The sequence below is a fragment of the Panthera onca genome, chromosome A3, assembly GCF_046562875.1.
Source record: "Panthera onca isolate mPanOnc1 chromosome A3, mPanOnc1 haplotype 2, whole genome shotgun sequence".
NCBI classification, from domain to species: Eukaryota; Metazoa; Chordata; class Mammalia; order Carnivora; family Felidae; genus Panthera; species Panthera onca.
In genome coordinates, this window is record NC_138341.1 from 11,507,621 (window position 1) to 11,523,861 (window position 16,241).

Below are 16,241 nucleotides of genomic sequence, written 5' to 3' on the forward strand. Positions count from 1 at the left end.
GGGATATGTTCCAGAACACTGTGGCAGCTGATTAAAATTATTTAGATACTGACGTGATATAGAAAGATTATTATAATGTTTTCCAAGTCAAACTGAGTTCGATTCCATTTACATTAGAGGTTATCATGCAGTTGATAACACTTGATATTTTGGAGGAATCTGCTCTAACTGCGGGTTGACAGTTCAAACACATAATGAAGTTGGCAAAACTCATCCCCAGAACAGAAATGCTGTGTTCTGGAAGCACCGTGTTCCAAATCAGCTTCACTGTATGTCCACGTGAATACTGGTGTTCAATAAGACCACACAGAAACGAAAGGCAGCTCTATAGGAGAGCTACCCAAGGACATGGCCTGGACGCTATCTCCCAAAGACATCAACTGCAAAATGGTTAACATTTTAATTTCAGTCTGAGTTTTTAAAATCCGTAGTCAGTCACTCTCATGACTCATCAAATACACATACACACGTACAGAGAAAGAGCAGGATTTTTGATACAAATGGTAACAAATTGGCAAATCAAGGGGAAGTGTACATAGGTATTATGTTTTTCTATCCTTACAATTTTTCTGTGGGTTTGAAATGTTTGAAGTAAATAGGTGGGTGAAAAATAACCAATTATGACTTTTATAATGTCAAAAAAAAAAGACTGAGAAGAAGGAAGATGATTCCATTTTTAGAGTAGCTTATGAAGGCAAGGAGAGGATTTAATGAGCTTAGGAATAAAAAGAACATTATTTCAAAACATTTTTACTTTATTATGAAAGTCATACAAATGTTTTTAAAAAGTTATAAACAGATAAAAGAAAAAAACTGCTCATAGTTTCACTGCAAATACATAGATATTTTCCACCTTTTTCTCTATAATGAGTATTTTCTGGGGAGGAGGTTTTTACACTGCACAGAGCAACTTACTACTCTATTTAAAGAAAAATTAACTACTAAAGGAAACACGTTCATACAATCGGTTTGGGATCAAAAAACAAAGAATCCTCTGAAAGAGCTCTATTAACGGAGAAGGACAGCAGCAGCAACAAGAACAACAAAAATATACTCGCCAAACGATTAGTTCTATAGTGGAGCATGACAGGATACTCACAAAAGGAAGGGAACTGTCAACAAACAAAAGCAATTATTGAATCAAAGCAAAAAGACAGATTTTGAGAAAATTAGTAAGCCAATCCTTGGTAAAAGAATTTCAGATTCTGCATGGCATACTCATACGAGGAGAACTCAACCTTGCACTTAAACAGTTAAAGTACATGAAAAGACATGGCAAACACAAAAAGCACTTTCCATAATCTTGATGCACTACACAAAATGAAATTACCGTTCTCATTTGAGAATGGGGGAAGGAAAGATACTGCATTCAAACAGGAAAAACACAGACCACTGTGATTTCTTGTAAACATGAATGTCACAGAATCTGAATGCCTAAAGGGAACAGAGGGTCACTTAGTTGAATCTTCTATATTCGAGTTACAAACTGGCAGCCAAATTTGTGTGTTGCCTTGCATGCCATATGACAATGTTTCAGAATTTAAACATTTTACAGAAAAATCAAGATTTTCCAGTTCCTTTTCCCGGCCTCCCCCCAGTTTTACTGAGATACTAGCGACATACGGCGCTAAGTTTAAACGTGTAGAGCATAATGATTTGACTTACGTGTACTGTGAAATGATCACACAATAAGTTAACATCCATCACCTCATCTAGATTAAAAAAAAGGGGGCACCTGGGTGGCTCAGTCGGTTAAGCGTCTGACTTTGGCTCGGGTCGTGATCTCACGGTTCGTGAGTTCGAGCCCCGCATCGGACTCTATGCTGACAGCTGGGAGCCTGGAGCCTGCTTCGGATTCTGTGACTCCCTCTCTCTCTGCCCCTCCTCCTGCTCACACTCTGCCTCTGTCTCTCTCAAAAATAAATAAAACGTTAAAAAAAAATTAAAAAAAAAACAAAACTTTTTTCTTGTGATGAGATCTCTTCAGATCTATTCTCCTAACAACCCAGCCCCTCTTGAAAAGCTGAAAGAAGAGGACAAGCGGGCCGCTGTTTCCTTTAGACAAGGCGTGTGTGAGCTCCCGTGCCCCTCAGCCTCCACCACCCCCAACCTCTCCTCAAGCCCAGCCCACCTTGCTCACGTCTGTTACCTGCCTGGCCTCAGTGGGAAATGAGTGCGCAAACCCTGATCTGTAAAATTCTAGGTGAGGTTAAAAAGGGAGGGAGGAGGGGCGAGCAAGTAAACGTAAGTAAGCGAACAGTGAGAGACACCAACACTCATATTCTAAGAAGGTCCCTTAACTCAAGTAACTGATCCACACACCGCACACACTTTGCTCCTTGCACACAGAGCTGGGTGGGGTGGACGCTCCCCAGCGTGGTACCTTCTGTTTACTGGCTCCCATGAAATAACTGCGGCACCCGGCAAGGAACAAGAGAGAACTGCAAATAAATGAATGCAGGGACACATCGATGGTATTGCAGGAGTGTAGAAAGAAGTGTGACTTTTCTTCAAATAATTAACAGAATTAAATTCTATGAAAAGTTCCTGCAAATGAAATCATTTCGAGGTGCATACAATTCCAATCTCAAGTCTGAACTTTTGACAAATGCTAAGAACCTCTTTGTGGCTGCTCGTGAATGTATGCAACCCAGAATCTCTTCCTCAGGTTCATTTATCAGTAAAAACCTGGGTGCATCTCACTATAATGAGGCAGGAATGACAGCTATGAAGTCTTAAGCAGAACCTGAGCTGGCCTCGAGAAAGACCGCAGTGGGACAGTGGATCCGCCGTGCTGCCCGCTGACCAGGGCTGTTGGCAGGGCTCAGCGTCGCGGCACACGATGTTCATGCTTTGGGGGCACTTGGCAAACGTCTAATATTTACTCTGTCCCACAGAGCACGAAGACTAAGAAGAAGTCAGATTCTATTTGCTTTAGTGGGCTTTCTCTTTTTTTTCCTTTCATTTTCTGTGGTTAAAAATACTGTGAAATCGCTAGGTAATACCAAAGAGCTCAATGCAGTCTGAATATCTGATACTGCTGAGTATACATGAAGCTTTTACACAGCTGCAGCTGGACTGTGATCGAGCAGCAATTTAAACAAACAAATAAAATCTTCTAAAATACTCCAACACTTTTGGAGGAAATCTTTCTTCCTTTTTGAGTAGCGTGCAGAGGAATTCCTCATTAATTATCTGTTTTCTGAGTGGATTTATTTCTGCACGTCCTTTTGAGAATCACTAATATGCCGGTTCACACCCGTGGGTCATTCCTGTTAGGAAACTGTTTAAACGTATAGGAAGGCAGGGAACAGGAGAGGGAATGAGGCCAAGGCAGAGAGAAGTAGACAGAAAAGGCGAGAAAACTGAGGGAGGTAACGCCTGAAGACCTTGCTACATGAAGTTCAGTCCCTGGACGGAGGAGCACTAGGGAGCTGGTTACAAATGTAGAATTTCAGGCCCCCCCAGACCTACTCTAGTAAAGTCTGTATTTTAATAAGACCCGCAGGCAATTCCAGGGCACGATGGCATTTGAGAGGTGCTACCTCACTCACTGTCCACTGCAGGCTCTTTAATGTCAGAAGCAGATGAGATATGGTGACAGAAATTCATAGCATGTCGTTAGCTGGGCGACCCCGGAAAAATAACAAAACCTGTCTGAGCATCATTTCCTAATCTATAAAATGGAGACAACAATAATAGAATAGGGTGGTTGTAAGGATTTGGTGAGTTGCTGAGAGCCATTCCGGGGATCTTGCCACTGACTGATAGATGCTCGTTAGCTTTTTGTTTTTAAACGCATGATGATATTTTCTTAATTCCAGGTTTACCAAATATATTGTTTTAGAAAAATATTATTTTAGTTATTGGAGGCTTTTAAAATCCATTTTTCTTAAGCAATCTAATCAATTAATTCTTAACTCAAACAGGAAATTTGGATTCTATTCTTAAAATATGTTATAGGCATACATAAAAAATGGGAGAAAACATACTCATCAATTTAATGTGCACGAGCCTCTCAATAATTAATTACCCTAAACTCGTCTTCAATTGTAGAGGTTGTACACGATTTTTGACACTATTTCAAATTCTTACGATACTCTCCCCTGATGTCCGGAGGCAAGAATGCGGTGAAACTGGAAAGGAAGTCTGTCTGTCCAGACACTCCACTGGTGGCCTGTCTGGGTGTGGTGGCTGTGGTGGCTGACACTTAGCACAGGCGAAAGAGGAGGGAAAGAGGGCTTTACGAATGGGGCAGAAGCCGCGGGTCAATGGCAAATCATACTTGTACCAACATAAGGAGTCAAAGGAGGACGTACCCACGACAGCATAAAACCCAACACGTGGTTGTAGCCATGACTCTCCGTACACGGTCTGCCTGCCAGGACACTATGGGATGGCGTATGCCTAACCTAAGAGCACGTGAATGTGTGTGACAGCTGACAGTGTGCACAGAAAGAGGTGACTGGCTCTCTAAACATGCCAAGGAGGGCAGTGGATGTTCAAGTTTGGGGGCGGGGACTGAGGGAGGCTGATGGTATGTCCCTGAAATACCCAGGCCTGGTGTGGCCTCCTGGGGGTCAGGCAGTCAGGTCAGGCTAAGTAGTGAGTGACTGAGAGGGTTACTTCAAAAGGGTCCAAGTCCCCATGTCGCTCCAAAGACCCCACTGAGAGCTACGTGGAAAGGAGGGACTCCCCCATGGGACGCTGCTGGGCAGAGTTTTGGGAAGAGAAACTGAAGCCAAGGATTCGGGTTTAAAATCCTTGTGGATCCAAAAACTACTTGTCAGGAATAAAAGTTATGACTTTGTCTTTCTTCTTCTTCTTCTTTTTTAAGAAAAAAGAAATTGTTCACTGAAGTTTTTCTGTTGCAAAGACTTTGTTATTCTGTGTCTCTGGAATAAAAAAAGTACGATCTCGTTCTGTTTCTCCATTCCCCGATGTCTTCCTCTTTGGAAATCAAAGCTAAAAGAAAAAAAAATAGTCTGTATGCAAGACACCCGAGTTGGATTCCTGTGTATCTGTGGCCGGAAACCCACTAAGAAAAATACTGCCTTCTGATCCCTCTGCGACGTGTCCCCTGGAAGGGGCTTAGTGCCCTTCCAGATCCCTGTCATCCCGCGAGGCCAGGCTCCGGGGCGTCCTGCCCTGAGAGCAGCTGTGCTCTGACAGGAGCGGCCGGCAGCGAAGGGGCGGCCGGGCAGGTGCGAGGAGGCGCACGTCTGGAAGGGGGCTGAGGGTCTCCCACGCGGCGTCTCTGCTCTGCCGCATCTGCAACGGTTCTGGTAGTTTCCTCAGCCCGGAGTACCGTCACCCTCCTCCTCGTCCTCACAGACTCACATTTCACAGACCAGGCCCAACGTGGCCCCTCGTGTATCCTGCTCTGACCTCCCCAGGCAGAATAAACTGCTCCCTCTACTGTGCTCTCTGTCCAGCACCTGCCCCTCCAGAGTGTGGTAACCAGGGCTGGGGGAGGGGCACGGGGGGCTCGTCGCCCCTGCAAGACTGAGCTTCTGAGGTTGGGGGTTATTTCCTCTCCGTATCTTACTCCTCGTGACTCAGCACATGGTGCACATGTAGGTCACTTCATTTCTCTTTAGAACGAGAGGTAAATTGGCCCCTGCTGTGGCTTCCTTCTTACTGAAAGACCCACGAGCAAAGGGGATCAGAAGAAGCGTGTGAGGCAAAAGGCTGAGTCAGTAGAGGCCCCTAACTGCCGTGTTCTCCCACTGTGACCAGTATGGCTTATCCTCTGTCTTCCACTCAAGCCTCGGGCACAGAGCAATGCATGGAAATAGGCTGCAAAGGCATCTGAGAGCTGAATTACGACTCAGAGCCTGGCTGGGATCCTGGTTCCATCTCCCAGGCCTACGACTGGGGGCAAGGCCTCCTCCGAAAATGGCAACAGCGTACGCAACCATCAGAAATAATATTCAGGGAAGTTACAAAGACCAATGGGAAGACTCACAATAGCAAGCAAATAAAAAAAGAACAGGAAGTGTTTATATGTTTTGATTGAAGCTATATAAAAATACATCTGTACCTGCACAATAACTAGAAGGTAATGTACAAATAAAAACAATTACAATACTCAATGAACTATGAGGAGTTTTTGCAAATATTTCTTCATTGGTATTATTATATCATATTTCCTATTAAAAAAAAAAAAACGAAGGGGCGCCTGGGTGGCTCAGTCAGTTAAGCATCCGACTCTTGATCTCAGCTCAGACCTTAATTTCAGGGTTCTGAGTTCAAGCCCCATACTGGGAAACCTATAGGAAGGAAAGGAAAGGAGAGGGGAGGGGAGGGGAGGAAAAAGAAAACTGAGGGGCGCCTGGCTGGCTCAGTCAGTAGAGCATATAACTCTTGATCTCAGGTTTGTGAGTTCAAGTGCCATATTGGATAGAGAGATTTTGTTAAAACAAACAAACAAACAAACAAACAAACAAAAACAACATAAAAAAAGGAATTGGGGCCCGGCCTTACAGGGATGACATGAGTAAAAGCCACAGGAAAGAGGTCTGTAAACTCTGGTGAATATATAACCACCCACTTGATGCTGTTAACCCTGTCACTGCCACTGGACCTAAATGAAAAATTCTTTCTAAAAATGGCATTACAGACACACATCTTTCTAGACTCATAAAACCTGTACACTCATAGTCCTCCGACAAGACAGACCTAACATGTATAAAGCTCTAAGAAATATATAAACATTCTAGAAATTTCCATACTTCACTCAGTCCAGCTAACCTCTCGGAGATGTGAACCCCTCTCTCCTAAGAAGCTCAGAGCAGCTCCCCCTCCTGGCCTCACTCAAGAGGTGGCGAGAAGAAACCATACTCTCCGGGCAGAGGGGGCTCTGGAGAGAAGGGCGGTGTCCTGCTGGAGGTGAGGAGTGAGAGGGCAGCTGCGAAACTGTGTCTCCAGATGGAGAGCCTCGTAGTGACAAAGTTCTCAGCAATTCCTTCCGAAAACACCTGGCAAGACTGCTTCCTCTAGGCAGTTTCATAAATATGGATATTCACAATAATTCTAAGATCCTGCGGCGTGCCACGAAGTGAGACACGCGAGCCGTTCTAGGCTTACCCCTTGTCCACGCTGGCGTGGACGGCTGCGACAACACCTTCCAGGACCTGGAGGGGGTCCCTGGGCCCACCGAGCTCAGCGCTGTCTCCGCTGCGAAGGGAGAGAGAAAGAACCAGTTCAGAAGGGGGCTCTGGGCTCAGCAAGCAGCACGGCGTTCGCACTCAGAGCCCAGCTGGGCTGTGGCAGTGCGCACTGCCGGCTCCCAGCCACGCGGGCTGCATGTGGTGTGCGAGGGCACTGAGCCCTACACGACGTGCCGAAGGTGTGGAAACGAAATGTCTTCTGCCTTTAAGACGCTCACGGTCTCATATGTGCTTGTTTTGCTGGCAAGAAAATACAATCTACCTGCCTTCTGTCCTCCAGAAAACAGTCAATGGACATTATTATACGTGTGCATTAAATACATAATCATCCAAATTCTCCAGCTGGACTTAAAAAAACCCTAATATTTACGTGACACTCACTAGGCACAAGACACCGTTGAATGCTGTACGCACACATCTACCGTTTAATCCCCAACAGCCCACAAGGTAGGTACTATTATTATGCCCATTTTACGAGCGCATATATCTGGGACTCTAGTAAATTTTGAAAAAAAGCAACAGAAGACAAGTTTTAGCTGAGTGTTCTGAATAATTTCAGCAGTAGGACTTAAATCAACTGCTGGATTCAGTTCTTTACACGCCTTTGTTATTTCATATCTACCAAATTCTACTAACTTTCTAAAAGGTGAACGTTATGGATGTTGTCAGTAGCAATTTCTTTTCCTTTGAAAAGGAGGTAGCTGAACTTCTGAAGTTCCCTCTCCTCCCACTACTGAAAGATTTAATTCACATTTATTGAATATCTTCTGTGTGCTAAGCATAACATTTACTAGGTAAGAACCAAATCTTAGTAAGTGGAGCTGGGTGCAGGGAAGGAGAGAGAAGTGTAATTTCTGTCACAATTTTATAAGGGTAAAAAATATCACATATTTTCATTATCTACAAAAATAGGCAATTTTTAGGAAATAAATTCATCAAAGCACCGATTTTTCAAAATGTTTTGTTTTTCTGAGGTTCATCTATATTTTGATTTAAGAAACACTAAAAAGATAGCTATGAATCAAAAGGTGCAAAATGTGACCAACAAGTATCTGTCATCAATGAAAAGAGGAAAGGGTCGCCTGGGTGGCTCAGTCAGTTAAGCATCTGACTTCGACTCAGATCATGACCTCGAGGTCTGTGAGTTTGAGTCCCGTGTCGGGCTCTGTGCTGACAGCTCAGAGCCTGGAGCCTGCTTCCGATTCTGTGTCTCCCTCTCTCTCTGCCCCTCCCCTGCTCGTGCTCTGTCTCTCTCAAAAATAAATAAACACTAAAAAAAAAAAAAAAAAGAAAAGAAAAGAAAACAGGAAAGTGGGTGGCTCTTATAACCACCACCACCACCAAAACATAATAAGCTAATAACAGAACACTGCTTTATTAACTTGACATTTGTTATTTCTTAAAAAGTGTTATATTTTATTTCTCTATCTCTATCTCTGTCTCTGTCTCTCTCTAAAAATTACCAGATACCTCAGATCATTAAAAGGTGAAAACTGTTATGAGGCTGGGGTAATTAAACTGATAAAGGCTCATTTGATTTCAGTTCAGCTGTGGAAAACTGACATGCATTTAATCAAAAAGTTCCTCAAGAGCAATGCAGAATTACAAAGAATGCTTAAAAGGAGAATACATTAAGCACAACCAAATCTTTCAGCCTAATTGCATTATTCACAGAAAGCACTTCATGCCTCATTCTTCTCTTAGCTTAACTTTCCCCCTTTTCTAACCCTCCCGGATGCATTCCCACGAAGACACCCGCATACTGACATAAAGCTAGAATTTCTCAATTGTTGGTTTCAGGCCATTAACTGCAGGTAAATAAAACTCTAAGAGACTTAACAGATGTCTAACTTCTTCAGTATACGATTAACCTTGCCTTGTGTATACTTCGAAAGAAGCTTCTGGGAGCCATTTTGCAAGCTCTGAAAAGAAGTGTGAGTAGAAAAGTCAGGATGTGTACATCCACCGGGGGTCACATGATGACCTGACATTTAGCTACCTGCTAATCGTGGCCCTTCCCTTACTTCAAGAATTATTTGGGGATGGGGATGATGGCGGGAGTGGGGGGGAGCGGCAAGAGGGTTTAACCAGAAGTTAATTTCAGGGTGGGTTACACACAATACCAATGGGGAAACATTTTCATGGTTCTCCACTCTTAAGATATTTTAAGACACAAGACTTTGAGAAATCTGATAATAACCTCTCACTTTTATGAAGTACTTCATAGTGAATAAAATGCCTCTACATCCATGATCGTATTTTTACCCTCGTGACTGTGAAACAAGTGCCATTACTGGCAAACTATCGCCTCGGCTTTCCGGGGACTCTTTTCTGGCTTACCTCAGGGCAGAAACTATTCTCCTCACTGCATTCTGTACTACGTCCTTGGGCGAGATGTCGAGAGGGCCCACGGCCACCTGCAGCAGCTTCTGGATCATTCTCAGAGGCAGGCCATCTAGACACATGGCCACAGCTTGATCGTGAACCTTCCCCTTTTCTGATCGGGACAGATCATACAGGCGACTGTATTTCTGCAGCGCTTCCTGAAAAGATAAGGGGCACAACACCTAAACATCAAGTAGAAATAAGGTGTGGCCACATGTACAGAGTGAAGCAGATTTAGACGACTCTCAAACCAAACACACTCGAACTACAAAGGCCACACGGAAGGAGATGTAGTGGTTTTCAAGAGCTTGGGCTTCCCAGACACCAGGCTGGAGTACAAATCCTTGCTTTTTCGCATTTATTAGTTGATGAGCCTTCGGGACCTGCAAAATGAGGATGATGACAGAGATTCTTGGGAAGAGAGGGTGTTGTGAATGTTACATGAGAGCATATAAGAGCCAGGCCTTTAGCACAATGTCAGACACAAAGTGAAACTCATGAAGTCTGAGTTTCTTGATTATTATTACTGTGATTATTATTATAACCACATAACAGCTCTGATCTGCACAAACCCAGGTAGTACACGTGTGTTACCTAATTTAATGCTTAGAGTGAGCCTGCAAAGAGTTTTAATTAGCTCCGTTTTACCAAAAAGTAAATTGAAAACCAAAGATGTTAAGTAACATGCCCAAAGGCACACGGGGATGTTCAGGGGGACTAGGATCAGAATCCAAAAGACTGCATCTCCCCACCCCCATGCCACACAGCCTGCCCCTCTTCGATAATATCTGTAAAAATTAACGTGACAACAAATAATTTATGAAATGGGCCACAAACTACTATTTTTCACCATACCAAATGTGGTCACTTAGTGTTTAGAATGCTTTCCAGGTTCTTTATAAGCTTCTCGGGTAACCTAGAATGTACTGTTTTGCCTTTCAGAACCACCATGTAAAAATCCGTTAACTGGACAGTTGATGATACTGAAGAAATACTGTTCATGTTTTGATTGTGGTAATGTTGCAGTGGTTGTGTTCACATGTATCCTTTGAGAAAAAGATAAGGAAATATTTACGGATAAAATGAAATGATGACCAGGATTTTGTTGAAAATAATCCACAGGAGTGGGGAGAGGGTGGGGGAGGTAGGCATGAGATGACAGGTCACATTCTGATGACTGTTGATGCTGGGAGTTGGGCGCATGACATTTCGTTTTACTCTTCTCCCCACTGTGAGACTTCTGATAACAGAAAATGCCCGTGAGTTCAACAGAACAGTTACTCAGGTCCCTGCTGAGCAAGAGGGAACTGAGGCGCCACAGGATCAAAACCTCGAGTTTAGACCGTGCTAACGTAGGGTGTGGGGGATCTTCTTTCACTGGGTGTAGAATTAAAGAGGTGAAAGTTAAAGCCTGAACTCAAAAGGGACAAATGTATGGGGATAAAGGTTACTTCCAGTGTTTGCTATGAGAGGTACTCTAATAAAATCAAATAGGGTCCAATTTAGGAACCAGAAGAGTATCCTATTATGGACCATCCACGGTCTGACTGAATAGCGTTTGCAAGCAGTCATTTGGTACCTTTAAATCTCAGCCTATTTGAAACAAACAGCTGTTTTTGTTAATAACCCCCCTGGCCCCATAGACGTGATTCAAGTCACTGAAAGATAATACTTGTTCCAAGGACAGTAATGACAATTCTCCAGATTTGAATATAGCATACTTAATTAAAAAACTAAGCAAGACAAGTATGTACATTTTTATACTAATCAGCATAATCATTTTAACTTGGAGGAATTCAAATTTTACCCTAGTTCTTATAATTATGGATTACAGTACTCTACACGTCAGTAAGATAAAATCAAGATTGGAAAAGCCGATTTGTTCCCTGCGAAGGCTTCTATCTGGCTTGCACATCATTTAATGTTATTCATTACGCAGGCGAATAGCACTGAAAAATACAAAATGAAATAAAACTGCTATCAAACTTTTGAATTCTGCTCATTATCTTTTCCATGAGGGTTTGCATTTATGCGTCTCCTACACATTTTGAAATCTTCCATTTGTTCATTATCTGAACTGCTCTCCATTGACCGATCTTTCTAGTCAGGAATATTTCTTTACAAGCCAAGAATACGATTCAATCAATATGTAAGGTTTTAGAAAAATAAAAGAGGAGATTAGTGGCCACTTACAGGTTCATTTACCGTAACATTAATGGGGCAAATGAAATATTGCTTTTATATCTAAACATTGTTTTTACCTATATGAATCCATTTACTTATTGATCTGTCAACTTCTCAGTTATGGAAAAGAACAGCTTAAACTCCCTCGGCTGTAACAATACAGAAGAAAAACTAGAAAAGCTACAGAGGGTTCCCCTGTGTTGTCCTAACACCCTGTCCTAACTGCCTCAAGAATCATCCTGGGCAGGGGGCTCCTGACTCTCACGAGAGTATTTTCTGAGACACCATGAGGGTCTCAACTAGAAACCATGTAGGAACAATTGTATCAGCCAAAAAAATGCATATCGATAAAATTAGGTTGGAAACAGAAAACATAAACAGGATGGGGCGTATAATTTAAAAAAATCTGAAGCAGGCATGGATGGCTCTTTCTGGACTTTTTGGAAAATTCGGGGGAAAAAAAATCTATCATTTTTCAGTTGGAGAGCAAAACACCTACCGGCTAGAAGCAGGGCTTGCAAACCACGGTCCCCATCCTTTCTCAGCCTTGGTGACCACTCCCTCCCCCAGGCACCCATCCTGGGCCATACCCCCCCGGGGTGCCCATCCCCCACCCCAACCACCTTCTGTCCCTCAATCCCGTTAAGTGGCCCCAAATCCTCTTCAAAGAACCGCAAACCTGCAAATGGGAGTCCACAATCAAGAGGTGATGAAGAGGCTAGAGGATAAAGGGTTGAGGGACATTTGCCAGGACATCTGCAAGACTGAAACCCCTATCAACACCACTAATACGGCTCTAAAGGATGAATGTAAGCCCTACTGAGGTTGCCAGAGGGAGTGAGCATGGAGAAGAAGTTTTCCCTTCATTACCTGCTTACTATTCCTCAGAGAAACAAGGAAGCTGTGGTTGAGGGTTTCCAGGTGAGCAAGAGATTTCTCCAGATGGCCCCGGGCATCCGCATAGGTGATTTTAGAGTCACTAGCTTCTTGAATGTCGTCTTCTGAACTTCTTTTCCGCGGCTTTTCAATAAAATGCTGGACTGCCTGGACAGCCTTTCTAGTCATCTCTTTGCGTGCTTCCACGGACAGCTTCAACACAAAAAGGTATTGAACGGCAGTGAGACAAACCGGCCCTGCGTCTGTATTCAATACGGTATTAATAAGGTGTATTTAATAAGGTATTAGCGAAGCAAAGAGAACAAGAGTGAAATGTTAATATACAACTTTAATTGGTGTCTAGGACTTTTGTTGTATTAGTTTTTCTTCTGTGAGGAGAACAACAGTGAGGTGCCATATGCACTATTAAGGCAATAAATACAGATTTTTTTTAATGCTAAAATGCAAAAGTAGGTGGTGTTATGATGAAACTGGCATTCAGATAGATTACTGGTTACAAGGCAGAAATGAGGAGTCATTTCTACAGTTACAATTCCCAGTTTCAATCATTTATTACAAGGAAATGATTAAAAAGAAGAAAATTGTATAGGCATAATGATTTCAACTGGAATAATACTCTAAAATCTCAAAAGCAACCTAATTGCCTGGTAATAACAGAAATGGTAACTAACTTATGATAAATTACTAGATAGAACATTATGCAGCCGTTAAAATTAGATATAAAATCAGTATTAGCAATTTGGAAAGTGCTTAACATAAAATGTTGAATTTTAGGAATCAGAAATCATAAAACTGTCTACACCATGCTTGTATTAAAATCCAAACGAAACCTGTACGGCTGAACAGAAATACATACACACACACACAGACAGACACCAGTGCCAGTGACTGTTATGTTAGGGTTATGAGCAATTTTGTTCTCAATTTTGTCAATTTTCTATACTAATGTATTCATTCAATTGCTCACTAAGTATTTGAGTTGTGACACGCGAAAGTCACTTTCTTAGGTATGCAAGAGTTGTCTTTTTTTTCATAATATTAAAAATATTAAGCTTGCTTGGCCTCAAGTCTAAACGTAACCCATCTTGACGGACGCACCACAGACTGGTGAGCCACGCTGGGCTTTTTGAGGCCCCGCTGATTTGCGCTGTTTTGGGTCTTAGATTTAGCCTCATGTCAACTACTCAAGCACATTTTTACTACAGACTTAAAGGGGCTCTGTGTTGACTTAAATAAATAAAATAAAAAACAGATGAGGAGTCTTAGGACAAAATCTTATCTTTATTTTCTTTCTCAACATCAGGTACCCTGTGTGTCTGGTTATTCTGAAAAATACCAGACATCAACATAGCATCTGCAACCACACCAGGAGGCAAACCCCGCTCAACCCTCCCCACCAGCTGCCTCCAAGTCACTCTGTGTAGAATTCATGTGGCATAATGAGGACAGCTGACATTTTCTTCGGTCTATACAAATATGGGTAAAAAGGAACTTTAGGAAAGTACTATTTCCACTGAACTGTAATTAAGTGTGTGCTTTGCAAATGCAGCTTCAAGTAAGTTTTGTGGCCAGACTGCTACCCCCAAGCACCTTGGCATACAACAACATCAGAAGCGACTACTGACCATAAGTATCAGTTCATCATTCTCCTCCCTTGCATACCCTGTGAACTCTTTTCTGTGGTTGAGAAATACAAGATCACAGAACTTGTGTTTAGTTCAACAGCCCTCCTTACTTTCCCCCATCATATGGATGGAAGGACTGAGCCCTGGGGAGGTTCTGTGATACGGTGGGGTTCCTCGCATGAGTGCAAAAAGGAAAAGCCAGAAGGCAGGGGCCTTGGTCATGGATCTGGCGCTCCCCTTTCACTGCACATCACACAGCCTCCACTTTGCCATTTCTACCCCCTCACGGGCTCTGACAGAGCGTATGATGGGTGCACACTGGCCGAATGCTCAACAGAAGGAAAGACAAGTAAGAAAATGGCCTAGAGAGTCCTTCCTTTCCACTCACTCCTATCTGCTTCCCCAAGAAACACGAGCTTGGGGAATGTTTGGATATCCAGCTGGCCAAATGTCTATGCTCTCCCAGCCCATCAAAGGGCGTGGAAGGTTTCCACAACCGACTGGCAAGAGAGTAGGAACAGGACAGGCAATTCCCCTGTGCGGAAAGCAGCGTCCTGAGAGAAACAACTGGTCTCTGTGCCCTGGGAGGAGTCCAGACGCCATCTTTGTTGTCCGAAGTCAGCCTTGTCAGTGTCAACCACCCCTGGAATAGTTGGTAAGTGTAGGGGGAGCACTAACCTCAGAAAACCCGTGTTTAATTTTTACTACCGGGGTGACACTTGACCACATGCTTCAAGCCTTCGTTTCTTCATGCGTAAAATGCAAAAAAAAAGTCATCCGCCACACAATGTCATTCTGACCATTTAAATGAGAGAATATGCAAAACAATCAGCAAAATGCCTTACCCATATGGTAGGAAACTCAGGAAATCGAGGCTCAATTCTAATTTGACCAACTGATACACCACCCAGGCCGTCATCTACCTGTTAGGTTTTTATCTTCCTAGTAAATGTGCCACGTAATCTCTTTGAGAAAAACCTTTTCATAAGCTCTGCAAGTTCCTTGGCATGGCAGCCCGAGGACTCTCCCAAGCTGGCCCCAAGCTACCCCTCCAGCCTCGCAATGTAACCGTAGCCCACACTCTAGGCTCCACACGCGGAAGCTTTTCTTCATTCCCCGGTGTCAACTGGTATCTTATCTCAGTGAAACACTGTCTCTTCTCTTCTTTGCAGGCCAAATGCCCGGTCGTGACTCAACACCGAGATACACACAAGTCACCCTGGACTCAGTTTCTTCAGCCTCAACAGCTGGTCCACTGGCAGGCCGTCTGCCCCAACAACCAAGTGCATACTCCATGCTTACATGCGTGTGGACTCCAGCTGCCCAGCAGTACTGAGCACAGGCCTCACACTGACCTCCGTGCTTTCCTAGAATCTGCTATGGAACCGCCACAGAACAGCTAGTAGAGGCGAGTGAATTCTCTAGGAGTTTGAGTTGTTTGACCTCATCACCAGTCTCCTCAGAAAAGTACCTCCCCCCGTTATTCTTAATGATCTTTCAAAATAAGTAAATAACCACGGTTACTAAGAATACAGCGTGTGAACAAATGTAAACGTAAGTTAATTTTCCTGAGGGAGCCGGGGCCTGTACAAGAGGCAGAATGATATAAGATGCAAGGGCTTTTACTTGCCTGGGCACTGTGCTTGATTGGATATTTAAGCTTTTCACTCTTTGTGAGAACAGGTTCATCGCTGAAAGTCTCTAGGGTGAGGGGCGCCTGGGTGGCTCAGTCCGTTAAGCGTCTGACTTTGGCTCAGGTCATGATCTCACAGTCTGTGAGTTTGAGCCCTGCGTCAGGCTCTGTGCTGACAGCTCAGAGTCTGTAGCTTGTTTCAGATTCTGTGTCTCCCTCTCTCTCTCTGCTCCTACCCTATTCATACTCTCTCTCTCTCAAAAATAAACATTAAAAAATTTTTTAAAAAAAAGACTATAGGGTGAGATTAAATACAAGTTTCACACCGAGTAAGTCTATTAGACT

General features: G+C 43.3%; 1 protein-coding gene across 3 annotated transcripts in view; it reads right to left on the minus strand.

Moving 5' to 3' along the window:
- Window positions 1–16,241, minus strand: part of NBAS (NBAS subunit of NRZ tethering complex) — a 329,610-nt gene that overhangs the window by 42,062 nt on the left and 271,307 nt on the right. For all 3 annotated transcript variants that reach the window (XM_078444965.2, XM_078444964.2, XM_078444966.2), the window contains 3 exons: window positions 12,612–12,830; window positions 9,513–9,715; window positions 7,090–7,179 (listed from right to left, as the gene is read on the minus strand). In XM_078444965.2, the coding sequence (XP_078301091.2) occupies window positions 7,090–7,179; window positions 9,513–9,715; window positions 12,612–12,830 (512 nt within the window). The remainder of the gene's footprint in view (window positions 1–7,089; window positions 7,180–9,512; window positions 9,716–12,611; window positions 12,831–16,241) is intronic.